Raw genomic sequence first — 16989 nt, 5'->3', positions numbered from 1 at the left:
ATCACATAAATAAATCCCCAGCCCCAGAAGCCAGCCCTTCCCAAAAGCAGGGCGGAAAGGCCTGATAGAAGACAGCACTGAAATGCTTACACCCTGAACGCTGACCCGCGCTGATGGGAGATCCGAAGGCGCTGCACTGCTCCTAACGCATACAATCTACAGATAATAGTTAAAGAAAAGCTACAAAATCGAATTATTGCACAGAGAATTATGTTTGGTGTTTTTTTTTTTTTTTTACGCTCTTCAAATGCCTTTTCCAAACAATTATCCTCAAGTTCAAAACAGAAAAATCAAGTGCTGAGTTTTACACTTGTGAAACTCCGCTTAATTCCCTAATGAAAAAAAGGACTGGAAATGATTGGAGGCTGGATGTCAAATCGACATGTCTTTTTACATTTATTTACTGAATAAACCCTATTTTCTGATGGATCCTTGTAGGAGGGAGTAGAGGGGCAGCCCCCTCGGCTCCTCCAGCTGCGGGGTCGCCCAGCACTGCATTTCCTATTGTTCTACCGGGAACCTTCCGACGCTGATGCTCGCTATGGGTAAATATACAGCCTGATGGTAAGTTTCAATAAAAAATATGTATCAAATTTAGAGGGGGAAAAAAACCCATCGGGCTTAGGCACGCAGGGCAGGTTCCATCCCAAAAAACAAACCAAACTCCCCGGGAGCAGGGTCTGCTCCTCGGGCACCGGCACCATCCCCAGCTGCGGCGGAGGAATAAACAATAAAAATACCACCGAGTATCTACGGTGTCTCGTTTTGCCATTTTTTTTTTTTTTTTTTTGCAGGGACTTAGAAATCACCCGGATTCGTTGGCCCAAAGCTTTGGGCGTTCTGCACTACCTGCAGTGCTCTGAAGAGGGAGTCTCTGCTCAAGCTAAACAAAAAAACCCCACTCGTCCCACACCGCTCTTCCCAGCTGCTAAGAATGGGCATCAACTATTCACTGCTGGATTACATTATTATTATTTTTTTGGCCAAAATAGTTAAACACTGGGAAGCCTGTGAATTTTTGCAGTTAAAGGTTTCACTTTTAAATATAACGCAAGAAAAATACACGTCTCGGAGCATCCCTTTCCAATTGCTTTTGCACGTTGAAAATATCCTGTAAAATTCACGAAGAGCTAAAAACGAAGCCATTTTAATCTCTACCTTTTAATCTATTTTAAAACAACGACGACGACCCAGCATTTTGTCTGCAAAACGATTTCTTAGTCCTTCAGACTCGGTGAGAGATTTCGGGTGCTGTTCCCAACACAACGGTCTTTTAACCCGTCACCTCACCCATGTACAGCAGGTTTTATCATCTCCTTGCTGCGACTCCGTGTGCTAAATCTATAACAAATTTCCATCTTCATTTTCCAAATTTATTTATTTACTTTAAAGCAAAAAGCAGAGCTTTGTTGCAACCGCAAAAAAAAAAAAAAAAAGCTGTGTGGGGTTTTAACGAGGATCTAATTTTATTATGGAAAAACCCCAAATGAGGATGCAGCAGGATCGAGAGGGCTGGCCAGCAGGGCGAGGAGGGACGCTGGCCAGGCTGCTTCCCCCGGGGCCACCGGATGAAGAGGACCTTGTCAGGCCGATAAGGAGGGGAGCCGAGCGCCCGGTCGCCAGCGGGGACCCAAGTTGGACCGGGAAAACCGTAGGCAGGGGAAAGCCAAGTAGCCTCCGGCAAGCGTGCTGTGATGCATCACGCAGGTCTGGCCTCACCTCCCTGGGCTCTCAGACCCCAAAAGTTAATGAATTCTATGAAAATATCATAATAAAATGATGATACTAGCTCCTGTTATCCCCTCCTTAATCCAGCTCCTACCTGGCTCCCTCTCTCAACACAATGATTAGCCAGGTACCAGTGAGGTGCCTCCAAGATTTCACCTCCATCCTACTCCACTGGCCTTGGGTACCTCTCTCCAGGAAGGTCCCAAGGAGGCTCCAACCCACATCGCTTGTCCTCAAAGACACCCAGACCGGGATCCATCCCCAAGCAGGCACCACACTACTGCCCTAGTTTGGCAGCTGGAGTGCTCCGGCACATCTCCGGTGGGGGACAACCCACCGCTGCAGCTCCAAAGCACCCAACAACCTCTTCTCCAGTGTGGAGAAATGTCCCCGAAGACGCTGGCAGCAGCGATGACATCGGCATCCCAGGGCCGGCCGATGTTCTGATATGGTGGGTGGCACAGGGAAACACGGGGACGTTATATTTGTTTTGGAAAAGTCCCATTTAAGTTGAATGTTTGACAGGAAATTCAAAGGGTTGCGTTTTTTCACTTGAGGTAGGAAGTCTGCAAAGCCTGCACAAAAAGCACAACGTGCTTCCTCACCTCCCAGCGAAACTACCAAGGCTTCTCCCGTGGCAATCAGAATAAAGCTGTGGAAAAGCTCCAGGTGGCATCCCAGTAGTATTTCTCTTTTCTTGATTTTTTGGAACCCAGCAGGTGTTTCCTTAGGATGTACAACCCAGTCACACAACTTCCTTATCTGTCTGGCTCGCAAGGTCAGGGCTGGTGCGCCTGTACGTACACACAGCAGCCAGTGCAGATAGACGGCTCCAGTCTAAGAGGGGACACCTTAAATTAAGATGAAAGAAAGGCTCTTGCCATTGAAACTGAGGCTCAGGAGATTTTATCTGCTGATTCATCACAATATCAATTAATTTTTCAGTTCCTCTCTTCTCTTTAACACAACTGAGATGACATCTGACTTCTCCCCCTCTTTATTCGGGCTGCAGAATCTTTCCCACAAGAACTCTCTCGTTATCTACCTTCATGATGATGTGTGACAACCGTCCAGGCCATGGTTGCAAGCCTGCTCCTCAGTGCAGCCTAGCTCCTGCTGCCAGAGCCGGTTCCTTCACCCCGAAACCACTCACATCTGTTTGACAAAGGAAGAGCGAAGTGCGTGCCACGGGCAGAGGTGAAGCCCCTGGCAGAGGAAGGAGCTGAGCCCCAAGAACCTCTTTCCCAAGCAGGAGGTCACCCATCTTCCCCACGGCCTCCTACAGATGCAGCTTCTAAGGAGATGGTTCAACATGAGGAGCCGTCACCGCCTCCTCTTTCTTCTTTTAAGCCTTTTTATTTATTTTAAAGCTGTTGGTTCTATTAAGAGTAAATTAACCTTGGACACCAGAAAGAGGTGACCGTGATCACTGGCTGAAGCCATGGTCTCTGTCACACCAGGGCAGGGCCACCACTGCTTTTATGGCGATGGCTTTGGCGCTTTCTCCATTTCACTGTAGCCGGTCCCGGGGTTGCGCAGGGACATTCCACCTCTCCTCAAGGAGACATGAGGAAACATGGATGGGGTGAAACACCTCCATGAGGTCCCAGCAGTGGAATAATGATGGGATCTCTTACTATAACGTGACCCCCCCCACCTTAAAGCACCCCAAAGCCAGCCCTGTGTTAGCTCTGCTCTGCAACAGTGGTGATGGAGCTGTGGCAGCAAAACCTGGTGTTTATGGCCACGACTCCACTCCCAACCATGTGGTTCCATCACCGAGCTCCTTTAGATGCTCCAGCAGCAGATGAGGGAGAGCTGGACGGGCTGTTCCCATGTGGTGGCCGAGCTGTGGGTGCTGCTGACACCCTCCAGCACCAGGATGAGGGGACAATCCAGCAGCTCAACCTCTCCAGGATGTGGGGTTTGGGTCACAGCTCCTGGTTCTGATGTAAATGGGGATCAGACAACTGCAACCATCCACTCTTCCCGTGGAGCAAAGGGAGCAGGAGGCCTTGGTGCGGTCAGAAAGCAAGGAGTGTCCATGGGGAAGGAAAATGGAATACATTGTGCCGTAATGGCTCTACTTGATAGCACTTTTACTAGATGGCAATTGTACTGAAAGAAAAAGCACTGATGATGAAGGAAATGCATGAGTTGAGCAATTTATGAGATCCAGGCCTGCTCCTGGAAAGCTGGGCCATGAAGAAAAGCAACTTGAGCAGCAGAAAGCCCGTAGACAGCCCTGGCTGGGCTCACGCACCCATCAGCATCCTCAGAGCAGCTATCCTGCTCTGAGAGAGCCAAAGGAACACTCGCACCATGTCTCCGGATGACTGGCATCCTAAGCTCTCCAAGAAGGCTTCATTTCTGAGCTTTCTTTTGTCCTCAATATATTGCTTTATATTAGGTGCTACGTGTTGGACATCGACACCTGGACAGACACCACTTCCCCGCCGCAGTGCCACTGTGCTGGACTTCCTAAATTCAGGATAATACAAGTTCCCAGCAAAACACCACTCAAACATGACCTCTTCAAACAGCCCTACTCTCTTTGCTCACTTTTTCCCCCAAAGACTTCCCATTCCATACCCCATTCCTTCACAGAGGCTTCCAACCACGCGTACCGGCACAGCTTGCTCATTCCTGACTCTTACTGGTCAAGACAAGACAAGACAAGACAAATATCGCATCACTTGGCAAAAAGGCCAGATGTGATCAAACCATCAGCAGCCAAAAGGGATGCAGGCTTCAGGTTAAAGATTCCAAGAAGAGCAAAGCCTCAGGATGAAGTTAAGGGTGAGGAGGTGATGGCACAGAGAGGCCACCTGGATTGCACCAGCCTGGGGACAAAATGTTATGTCATAGCTCGGTAAAGGCAAGTTGGCACTCAACGTGGAAAACAAGCTTTAACAGAAAAATCTCATTTTTCCCCAATATAGTCACGGCCAGTTGGCTCAATCCAAAATACCCTGACCCTCACCGGTGTCACTGAGCTCTCCAGGCTCTCGACTGAAGGCAGACAACTCCAGCATGAAGTGGTCCCAGTACAGAGACCACACATAGAGCCTTTAAGTCCAAGGCGGTACCGGAGGTTGCGTTGTACCATGGACAGGAGCCCAGGACACGGTGAGGCCACGTGTGCCCAAGGAGCAGGTACAGTCAGGGGGACTCCGATTATTCCCATAGTTTAATTCACTTTGTTTTCCAAACTCGTAGCCATTTCTTATAATAAAGGGGAGCTGATACAATATATTTATTGCCATTTATCATTGAAATTTTTATAAGGCTACTTATGAATTAATCAACAATAACGGCTTTCACAAACGCTGCTGCATTAATCTCCATATCCACTGCATAAATCACATTGAGAACAGGTTAATATACATATTTTAAGAGAAATACAGCAATATTTCCACCCTATCAACTAAGTATTTATAATCTAGTTAGTCAATTTATAAATGCGTAGACTTCATCCAGCATCATAAATCCCAGCAGTTCAGCACGACACAACCTGCATCTCACCTGACCTTTTATAAGAGATTCCTTCTGTTTGAGACACGCAGGTGCCTTTTCCAAAGCAGCAGCATCTCAAATGAAACGCATGATTCATGATAGAGGAAGACAACGAGACTCAAAGACCCATCTATATATTCCCTTTAAAAAGGCTGCATTTCCTTCAGAACGGCACTATTCTTGTATTCACATTACTGGACTTGTATTTTTAATTTACTTATTCTTGGAAGAGGGAGCTACGGGTGATTAAAATATTCGGGAATACCTTTCTATAGTTTATTTTCTAATAAACTGTACAGCTCATTAAAATAATTTGAAGCATTTAAAGCGCATATTCTACTTTGAGATAATTCGCCTTCAAAATAAAAATACCGTTCAAATAGTTGAGAGTATTGAGCTGTAGAAGTCTTTCCATTCTGTACAACAACCGTATTCAGAAAAAAATTAAAGGAGGCACACATTTGAGACTAATCTGCGACAAACACAAATTGCCTTTCATTCTTTCGGGGCGAGAAGCAATTCGTAAAAAAAACTTTTTGCGGCAGTTCTAAATCCCTGCCCGACGCCGTTTCCAACGGCCCCGCTGCCCCCGCCGCGATGGGAGGCAGCAGGAACCATCCCACCCAAAGCATCTTTTATAACTCCGGTGCAAAAATATCCCCGTGAATGCCTGATGATCCCCTGCCTGCAGAGGAATATTGTAAATCATCAAAAAATGCAGGTTTGGGGTGGTTTTGGGGTTCCTCCCCGCCCCAAGAAACGACTAAAGAAAATCCCAGTATAATCCCTGGGTTCGAACTGGTTCCCGGCTGGTGCCAGGAGCATCCCACGCCTCCGGCTGGACGGAGCTGGGAGGGAGACATCACGGAGAGCTGTCAGAAAAACTATTAAAAGCTAAAGTTTCATCAAAATTGAATCCACCTCGAACTTCAAGCATAATAGTCCTCATAAAAGCCTTCGGGGAGGATATTAGCTGTTGCTGGAAAGGAGTCCAATAAAAACCCAAACCAAAAAACACATAGTGAAATAAATTTAAAATGCACCTGTGGGAACTTAACTTTTAATTAAAAAAAAATAGTATTATTACTTCACTGGAAACTCGCTTTTGAGAATTGCCATTTTTCAACAACTTAGAAAAAAAGATTGATGTTTGTATTTGTTTAACATTAGAAAGATTACAATAATCCCTGCGATTAAATTAGGATGTTCGTATGTGTTTTTCTCTTATTATTTATAAAGTGACCAGTAATGAAACTCCTGTTAATCACAGTTCCTACAAGAACTGAAGCTTTTAAAGTAGGCTAGTTTGCAAACTGCAATTTTACGTGGATTTATGGTAAAAACCTAAAACCCATGGGAGATTAACATGCCCATTCGTTATATATTGGGCAAGACTGATGGCCACTCAGCTCCTCCACATTTCGAGATAAACCAGATCCAGGGATCCGGTACGAAAGGGATGCTCTCCCCTCTTGAGTGGTTTGGTTTCTGGTTGCAGACATTGGCCCGAAAAATACGTATTTCTGAAGTCATGGCAGAGATAAAATTAGAATAAAAATACTAGAACAAAATGCACTCTTTAGCCATACTACCCTTTATGCCCTATTTACTGAAGCGTCCTATAATTTCTTTTTCTATAGATTTTAATGGATTTAAAAGGTAATGCTCTCAAAAGATGCAATGCACCTCCGTACGGCTTTTTCAGGAAAAAAAAAACCCACAAAGATTTTGTAAAATGATGAGAGAATGAAAACTAAGAGAATAATCATTTGGATGCCGAAACAAAGGACTTCACCGAACCAAAGAGAAACACCAACTTCTGACTCCAGGATGCCAAGATTTGACGATAAACAATGAAAAATGTGCTGGGAGGCATCCATAACCCTCCTTACAAAGGCTTACGGATTATTTAGTATTTATTTTAAAACATCAGGCATATTTTTAAAGCCTCGGGGAAGCGCTGGGCGATGCCCGGCCCCAGTGCCCTGGCAGCAGCTGGCTCCCAGCGGTTGACACCTGCAGTAAACCCGAAGGTACCGGAGCGCAGGGACCCCCTGGCAAAATGAAGACGTTTGTCCCATATCCCGGGCCAAGACCGGGGGAAATTCCTCAGAAATCCTCTCCGAACACACGCGAATCCATAAATCACCGTCAGCCCGAGGCGGGAGAGCGGCACGTGGAAGGGATGCCGGCCCCGCGCAGGTACACGCCGCCCGCTCTTTGGCATCCACCACCCAAAAGCCACATGAGCAACACACGCTCGTCCCCTCCGGGTAATTAATCACGTAAAGTCGGGACAAGCGATGAGGTTTTTTTAACTCTCCTTACCTTGTCCCCAGCCCCCAGGGAGCCCGGGAGCGGGCTCCTCTCTATCTGCCTGCAACCGAACAAAGGCGCCGCGATCGCAAGCAAGGAGCAGACGAGCGGTACTTACTGAAGATGGCAAACCTGGAGGAACTTTTCGAACTTTCTTTGTTTGTACTTCTGAAAAAAGACAAAACGGTGTCTTCATAAGACAGGCTTTCCCCCCCCCCCCCTTTTTTTCTCTCCCCCCCCCCTTTTTTTTTTCATAACCCGAGATTTTCTACACCCCCCCCGCTGCTCATCACCCTGCTCACACCAGCCTTGTTTTGGTAACACCGAGCGGATGCCACCGCTCTTAAGCCCCACAGTAAAATGCTGGAAAATTGTTCATATTTTCATCTTGAGTCTTAGGGCTTTTCTTTTCGCTTTGAAAAAGCGTTTGTTTTTTTTTTTAAGGCTCCCCGCACGCTCGGCAAAGAGGAGCGAGAGGAGCAATCAGCTACCGTCAAATAAACCCCTCCGAGAGTCCCGGCGGCGAACGCCCTGCCACTTATTGTATTTATTTCAAAGTATGGCTAAACAGGCCCAAACTCCAATTATTTGTTGCAATGGGGGGAAAAAAAAAAAAACAAAAAAAACCCAACAAGAAAAGGTTGAAGACAAAGTCACTCACCCATAGAGGTGCTGTGGAGAGGCCTCCGCCGGGGGTTATTGCTAGAATACTGATAGTACTGGGAGCCGGGCTTAGTGGGGGAGAGCGCTCCGGGGTTGCCAATATCCATCTCACCTCCAAGGAGACTTTGCTAAAAAGATTAAAAATATAGACGTGTGTGCGCGTGCATGTTAAACCCCACTTTCCTCACCATTAGCTGTTTCTCATCCCTAAAAATAACGCGGCAAAGAAACCTTCCCGAGCGGCTGAAACCAGAACCTGCCAAAATTTTAAAGGAGACATGACAACAATTTCCAGTTGAGCATCTTCTCCTTTACTCGCAAACTAATTCATTTAAAATACGATTATTTACATTTAAAGGAGACTTATCGCCTACTTATTCAAATGCAATCAGTGTTTTTAAAACTTTTGGAGCTCTGTTAATATAGCTGAAGGTAATTTAGTTTCTTCACCGCAAACGACTGAAGTGCACGGATTTAACAATAATAAAACTTTAAAAAGAAAAAGAAGAAATCCTGCTGTTGATGGAGCGGTTGGTTCAGTGTGTGTGAAACAGCCTCATTGTCTAGCCCCGTGCAAGGAGAAATTCATCGCTGCGAATCAAACGCATCAGCTCTCGCGCTGGAAAAATCTGTCCAGCAGGCTGTACGTAATACAGGATTAAAACGTGAAAATAAAATTATACATTATTAATATTTTTTTGCAATGCCATCAGGAACAAAAAAAAACCCAAACACCTCTGAACCCCTAAAACAATTAAGGCTATTGTAGAGCAGCAGCAGTAGCAGCAGCACTTTCAATATATCCATTTTATGCCTGTACCATCAACTAACAAGATGCATCCCAGTAAACGCAACGTTCTTCTCAGCTACGAAAGGACTATGGTTTCCACGAAAAGAGCAGAAAACACGATCTGACCCGTGCCGTAAGAAAAATTATCAATCTTTAAGAGACTATGACAGCAGAACAATTTCCTGAGTAATGTTCTATTTGCTATAAACTACGTTGAAACTTACCCATAATATATAAATCCCCTGATTATACTCTGCATTGAACACATTGTTCTTTTAATTATTCTGATACGCAATAAAACAGGTGTAGATACTACCATTTATATTAAGAACAAATTTACCATTTAATAAAGAAATTTTAAAATTAAGTACCAAAAATCTAACTTTATCGTTACTTGTAATCAACTTTTACTGACTGAACTAATTACTGTACTTGATAAAGTACAGAATGTGTTTTCCCTAATCTAAATTCTAATCACCATGTCACTCACAACAGACTTAGTAATGCTTCACTAACACACTATTCACATGCAAAATACTCTAAATAGGCCAATTATGACTCTGCCCCTGTTCCCTGGTTAACCCGCTGAGAACTGAAAAATTTCACAAGGCAGTCACCAACTAAAACAAAGGCTCCTTGTTTTAAATTAAGACAGTCTTTTTGATTCCTAAATAGCTCAACAAAGTGGCATGTCTTCTGCTGAAAGCAGTTGGTCAAATATGACCCATGAGCTGGAAAATCAGAAATTAAAACATCCTTACTCCTTGACTATACCTTCTAAAAACATTTCAAGATAACTTTTGATTCCAGAAAACTATATTCCTCTTTTTTTTTTTTTTTTCTCTTTTTTTTTTTTTTTTCCCCCAGCGAGGCTCAAGGAGAATCGCCGAGGAGGGATGGACGCACGGGCTGGGAGCGACTGGGGGCGAAACCCCTCCGTGGTGCGCAGCCCGGCGTCTGCTCCGAGGCGGAAAGAGAGAAAAATGCCAGTCAGAAGGCTTTTTTCCTAATATCTTTACGTTCAGCTAATGTCTAATATACACCTGCAATGACTATGCTCCTTTTAATAAACAACACCTGCACCCGGCGAAAAATGGTTGCGAGCCTATTGCATAATGGCAGGGAAATAGATGCAAAAAAAAAAAACTCTCGGGGAAAAAAAAAAAAAAAAAAGGGTTATCGATTCATTGTGAATATCCGCTGAAAATAAACGGAATTTTAGTGAAAGTCTCGGAGCATTTCCGAATGAAGCAGCGCTAACCACAGAAATTCTCTGCAGTCATATATTTTTATCACGTATACGTTTTAACATAAAGACAGACCTGCTAAATCTGTGCCTGGTTTATCCATATGTCGGGGAGTCTGAAAGACTTAGAGCCATCAGCTGTATGAATTCCTATACCCAGCCTCCTACATTTCATTTGACTTCAAAAAAACCAACAAAAAAACCCCCCAAAACCAACAAACGTATAAAAGACAGCGTTTGCAAACTATTTTAGATTAAACAAGATTCACTTTAGGAGCAGAAAACATACACATACCCTATGTTGTTTTTGTTTTTTCATCCAAACATTTTTCTCTATAAAAAGATGCAGAGGTTTCTACAGAAAAAAAAAAAAAAAAAATCCCAAACTTGTATTATTATTATTATTACTATATCAGAAGGAAACCCATGCGCCCGTCTTCAAGGCTTTTGTTCCGCTCGCCACCGAGCGCTTCTCCTCGCCACCAGTTGCACGTTCCGATGCCCCTTCGTTCCCCTGGCCCCACCAGCGGTACGGCTCTGGGGACGCTGGGGACCCGAGGAGCCACCGGGTGCCCAGGTCCCCCGCGGCCGGGGCACCCTCTGACCCCAGCCCTGCCTGCAAAGTGCCCTCCTGGTTAACGCCACGCATCTCCCGGCAGCAACTAATTCAACCCATCAAGTCCTATCTTCTAAACAGCTTTGTCCACAACAAAGATGAATTTGTTGTGAAAAACACATCTGAAAATTTTTCACCACACTGTCACAGACTCATTTCTCCGCTCTCTTAAAGACAAAAACCCCCAAACAAATAACCCAAAGCAGAGAAAAGCCCCCTCCTTTGTCCGCTACGGGACAGAGAGATTTTCCCAAGGTACAGGAGAGGTGGGTTTGTGCGTTAAGGGGACCTCGCCCAGGGCTCCGGGGGGGCAAACTAAGATAAAAATAGATATGTAGTTATTCCGAGATGCTTGTAAAGGGAACAATGGGCATTTATTACTGTTCAGCCTACATGTCACACTGCTAATGGCCTGCAACAGAGAGAGAGATAAAACGTTTACAGACCACGACGCCATCGATTACACAGCTCCGGATCGGGTCGCGGGAACCCCGGGAATTATTAGGCATCAAAGTTAATATTTATGGCAATGGAAACGATGAGCTTAAGAGCCAAGTGCTGCATTTGTCAAACTCCTCTCCAGCTCTGGGTGTGCGTGGTGAGGACTGGGTGCAGGCAGGGAGCAGGCAGGGCAGCAGGCAGGGAGAGTGGGCAGGGAGCAGGCAGGGAAAACAGGAAGGGAGAGCGGGCAGGGAGCGGGCAGGGAGCAGGCAGGGAGAACAGGAAGGGAGAGCGGGCAGGGAGCGGGCAGGGAGCAGGCAGGGAGAACAGGCAGGGAACAGGCAGGGAGAACAGACAGGGAGCAGGCAGGGAGAGCAGGCAGGGAACAGGCAGGGAGAGCAGGCAGGGAACAGGCAGGGAAAATAGGAAGGGAGAGCGGGCAGGGAGCGGGCAGGGAGAACAGGCAGGGAAGAGGCAGGGAGAACAGACAGGGAGCAGGCAGGGAGAGCAGGCAGGGAAGAGGCAGGGAGAACAGGCAGGGAGAGCAGGCAGGGAACAGGCAGGGAGAGCAGGCAGGGAACAGGCAGGGAACAGGCAGGGAGCAGGCAGGGAACAGGCAGGGCAGCAGACAATGCACATCTCTGAACACATCCCTATAAAGCCCGCAGGCAGGTTCTTGCACCGCAGCATACACTGTACCCACACAGCCATGCCGTTTATGTCTTTTATAACAAAGCTAATAATATATTGAATTTGCCAGTCGAACCTTAAGAGTTTGAGCTAAAAACAAACAGGGAAGCAAAAAATTATCCATTTCCACACTGAGCCAAGCGGCTGGATTTTTTAGCAATTGCAACGGTTTTGCTTTTCCCGTGGTTGCCCACGATCCTGTCGTCTTTCTAACAGTTCATAAAAAAAAGTCACCGACTAGTGAATCCTGCCTCCAAAATGTGAATAAGTAGACAAAGAATTAAAAGCTGGGTAGGGGAGAAAATACACACGAGTGACGACAAAGTAACGGATCTGATATTACCCCTCCTGGAAAAAACAAAGGTTGTTTCTATTGCAAGCCTGAAGCTTTGCTTTTTCAAATGAAAAAAGGATGAATTTCACTTAAATATTTGTTTCAGAAAAAGCTATTTTATTTTTCCTTTATTACAGAAACAGGTGAGACTAGAGCATGGCAGAGTGCTGCATTTCACTAATAGAACGTTAATTCAGATTAAAGGAGAAAGGCCTTGAAGCTTGTAATCCAAAAGCCTCTGAAAACACTGATCAGGCGAAAAAAAACCTCAGAAAAGGCCTTTTTTTTGCTGACAACCTGGATATATTATTTTTTTTTTTTGACATCTTCATGCTACGCTGCGATCCGGTACGAAAGGCACCATCACGGGGATGTTGCAGGCAAAGAGAAAGACGGGTTTAGATGAGAAGAGATTAAGCTCCTTTCCTGAACGATTGCCAAACGCTTGTGGGGCTTTCCTGGGCTACAGCTGCAGCCCCGCTCCCAGCCCGTCTGACGTACAGCCCTGGCGGGACACACGTCCCCTGCACCCAACGCCGCGGCCAAGCATCACGGGGACACGACGGGAGGAGACGAGCCACATCCCCGCTTCTCCCAGACCTCTGCCACCCGCGGCGACATCGCAGCGGGGTCCCCACGCCGTGTGGAGAGGGGACGTCCATCCTCTGGATGGCACAACCGTGAAGATTCTGTGATCCCTCTGAACAGGACATCCACCCTCCAGACAGTACATCCACCCTCCGGAGGGGACATCCATCGTCAGAATGGGACATCCACCCTCTGGAGGGGACATCCACACTCCAGACAGCACATCTACCTTCCAGACGGGACATCCATCCTCCAGAGGGGACATCGACCCTCCAGACGGGACATAGACCCTCCAGACGGGACACGCACCCTCCGGAGGGGACATCCATCCTCCAGACATTACATCGACCCTCCGGAGGGGACATCCACCCTCCGGATGGGACATCCATCCTCTGGATGGGACATCCTCCCTCCGGAGGGGACATCCATCCTCTGGACGGGAAATCCATCCTCCAGACGGGGCATCCTCCCTCCGGAGGGGACATCCATCCTCCAAACAGCACACCCACCCTCTGGATGGGACATCCACCTCCCGGACAGCAGAGCAGACCAGGAGCCAGTACGAACACAGGCACATCTATGTATTTTCGACAGTTTTATCACCTCGCTTGCCTGATAAATGATGTAAAAAGATATGAAATGGTGTAAAATGATGTAAACCGGTATCATTTCAAAAGCAAGTCCCTCTTCGCACTAAATTTCCCACGTATGAGAATGAGATGAGAATTCCCGTATTTTCTTTAAAAACCAAAGCGTCCTGCTATTTTTCACCACGTTGCTCCCCTCCTTGAATTAAAACTCTTTACACTTTTAAAGATCAAAGCTCGTTTGCTTCTTTTAATTGCGTTTAGGCCTTCCTGGCTCTCCCTGCCAGCGCCACGTCTCGGCGTTGCTCCCTCTGCTCCGGCACGACGTCTCCGTGGGGCGGCAAACCGGGTCAGGGGGGCGGCTGTCCCGCGGCCCCCGACCTGCCCATCGCGGGGCTAAATTATGGGGGTTTTCCAGAAAAAAAAGAGCAGAAAGGAAGGTGTGCCACGACCAGCAATTTGTGCTGCTGGACACCCGCCCCCGCAAAAGGTTCTCCAGCCAAATACCTGCTCTTCCCCTCCTGCCCTCAGACCATCCCCCCTCCACATGGATCCCCTCGCAAAGTTGCAAACAAAGCAACTTGAATTTGCTGAAATCACATCTAATTCCTGCTGAAACAGATGAACAGGAGGTAATCGTCAGATCATTTATTTTTTTTTAAAATACAACGAATTTCTGACTGCAACCCTCCTGTTTTCCTCTCCTCTGGTAAAATCGCAGGATGCAGGATTATATCTCCTCATCCAGATTTCAGTTGCTCTTACGTGCTTTCTCCTCAGTTTATGAATTTTCACTTAAGTCAAGTTAACTAAGTCACGCCGCGCACACATCTGAATCATTTCTTGCTTATTTCCTTCTGTGATTTCAATCCTCTGCTTTTAATCAAATTATGAAACTAAATTTCCACTTATCACGTGACCGTGGGGGCATCTGTTCATAATCTGTCCAATTCCTACAAATACTCTTTTCTTTGGCTTTTGGAAATTTGGCAGCTCTCTGCAAAATCTTCTGTGTGTCGTTTACGTCCAGTATTCCTCTCTAATGCCAAGTGTAAATTGCAACCCATTGATGGCAAACACGGAGAAACAATTTCCCTGGGTTTTGCCGAGCGTGTTTTCAAGCTAAGGTACTGTTTTCCTTTTTTTTACTCAACCAACCGTAATTCTTAAAAAGTACTTGCAGAAAAAATTGTGACTTTTAGAGAACAAAGGAACTTCTCTCCCAGAGATTTAATTTTTCACAGAGATTTATTGTGGGTTTTTTTTCAAGAACGCTCACGTGTATGAAGAGAGGGAAATTTTATTATGTTTATTTTATTTTCTCTATCTGATGGCAAATAACCTTTTGTTTCATTTCTTCTGCCTTCTAGGGCAGCACCCTCAGATAGCTGTGCACAGCGTTCAGCACTTTTGACTTTGACCTTTTCCATTAAAAACTGCTTGCAGGTATTACCAAATAATTTTTCATGTTCAACCAACCCCTGTGCATTAATGTCATCAGTATTAGTTCTCTAGGTGGGGGGGGTTTTTTAATTTTTTTTTTTTTCCTTCACTATCTCTTCCTCTGCATAATTTAAAATTGCTCTTTAAGTTTAAACCTTTCCGGAGTCATTTTTCCCACTTGTGCTTTTTGAGCCCCGACTATAATATCAGCCCAACAGCAGCGACTTCCAAAGTTCCCTCGCAGCTTTCAGCAGCGTTTCACGGACACAGAAGGCTCTTCAACGTGGCCGAGGTTCAAGCACCCCTTCCCAGCGAGGACGTCAGATTTATTCCTCTGCTCCTCTTCCTCCTCTATTTCAGGTGAGCGGGAGGAAAAAAAATCACCTGTAACTTCTTCCCTAATTTTTCCCACGTTTCTTCCTGGTGTTTGCTGGCTTCTCCCTGTCCCTTCGTTCAGCACGAGGCGTGATGACTCACGTTATTATACCGCTGCTTGATTATCACTAAAGGTTAGTTAGCTGTTTGCATTAACGATCCCCATCTTTCACAGTTCCAAGGAACGATTTCACCATCAATTGCACGGGCTTCGCTGCTTCTTTTTTTCCTAAAGCTTTAGTGTAACGAAAATAGTTCATTTCCTGGTAGATGGGAAAAATGGATAAAAAGTGCCTCAACTGAATAAGTAGAAAGCACAAAAATTTCACAGGGAAGAAGGGACTTTCTCCTCCACTAAGGAGTTTTGTAAAATACACTTTTTTCTCAATTTCTGATTTTCTGCTGAACAGTTTACACTTGAATCCTTGGAGCTGGAAATTGCTCCTTTCCTGCACTTCCCGGGAAAATCCCGATGCTTTCCCTGCTGCAAAGCTCAGCAAAACCTGGTGGTATAGATACTTAATATTTGCTGTGTAATATGTATGTAGGGGTGCACACACACCCAAATACACACATATATATATAAAATCCGGTGTCCCACACAACTCCTGGACTTTTTGGGATGCTAACACCCTCACGGCCCCCGCAGCCCCCGTGCCCCCAGCCCAGCGCCGTTCCCCCGGCAAAGCACCATCCGGCTCCTTTGTGCTCGCTCGCAGGCAGCGATAAGGACACTCTCCCTGCTTTGTTATTAATCTTTCAGAATATAGCTCTCATTTACGCGCTGAAACCGAGCCAGATGATTATAGTGTTTAAAAACACATGCTTAAATACAGGTAATACTCATATAAATACATCCTGGCGAGGAACAAACAGGAAAAGAGGAAAGTCCTCACCGGTGACTGGGGAAGGGGGATGGGGTGGGGAAGGTGCCATCGCGTTCACCCTCCGAGGGCCTCAAAAAACCCGTAAAACCACCAGAGCTGCTGGGTTTCTCACTGCCCAGAAGGGCTGGCATTTGGGGAGGATGGCTGGGGAAAAGGAGAATGAGTGGTTGGAGGGACTTTGGTCAAAACCGAGTGGTTTAGGGTTAGAAAGTTCTCCCGTGCCCACAAAAAGAGTTGGGTTTGGGTGTTTTAGTGGTTTTAGCCATTTTGCCCCAATACTGTAGCAGCAGCTTCAATATTGGCAGTGGCTGAAGATGCTCGCAGCGGCTCCTGACGAGGATTATCCCCACACCGGTGCCTGCACCCTGATGTGGTTGAGTCACCATCCCTGGATGTGTTTAAGAGCCGTTTAGATGTGGTGTTGGGGGATACGGTGTAGGGGAGAACTTTGTAGAGTAGGGCTGATGGTCGGATTCGATGATCCCAAGGGTCTTTTCCAACCTGAATGATTCTACGGTTCTATCCAAGGATGCTCCAGGGAAACCAGGATTCATCCCACAGCCCCCCGAGATTGCTGTGCATCCCCCCATTTATACCAGCGCTGTGTGGGAAAGGACACCAAGAAGGTGAACCCCATACAAGCCCATTACTGGGAAAATTCACCCCAGAACAGTCTGCAGGCAGTTGAACATCGGGAAAATCCCGAGCCTTGGACCCCGAGAGCGCTCCCACGTCTTTGCAAACCATAATACGGTGTGATAACGTCTGA

At 46.2% G+C, this 16989-nt stretch overlaps 1 protein-coding gene across 2 annotated transcripts in view; it reads right to left on the bottom strand.

Moving 5' to 3' along the window:
• The window catches only part of LOC141476556 (transcription factor 4-like), a 226530-nt gene that overhangs the window by 79853 nt on the left and 129688 nt on the right, over window positions 1-16989 (bottom strand). For both annotated transcript variants that reach the window (XM_074165245.1, XM_074165246.1), the window contains 2 exons: window positions 8222-8351; window positions 7679-7728 (listed from right to left, as the gene is read on the bottom strand). In XM_074165245.1, the coding sequence (XP_074021346.1) occupies window positions 7679-7728; window positions 8222-8351 (180 nt within the window). The remainder of the gene's footprint in view (window positions 1-7678; window positions 7729-8221; window positions 8352-16989) is intronic.

This window comes from Numenius arquata, chromosome W (assembly GCF_964106895.1).
Source record: "Numenius arquata chromosome W, bNumArq3.hap1.1, whole genome shotgun sequence".
Lineage (NCBI taxonomy): Eukaryota > Metazoa > Chordata > Aves > Charadriiformes > Scolopacidae > Numenius > Numenius arquata.
This window is presented reverse-complemented; position numbering and strand designations above follow the sequence as displayed.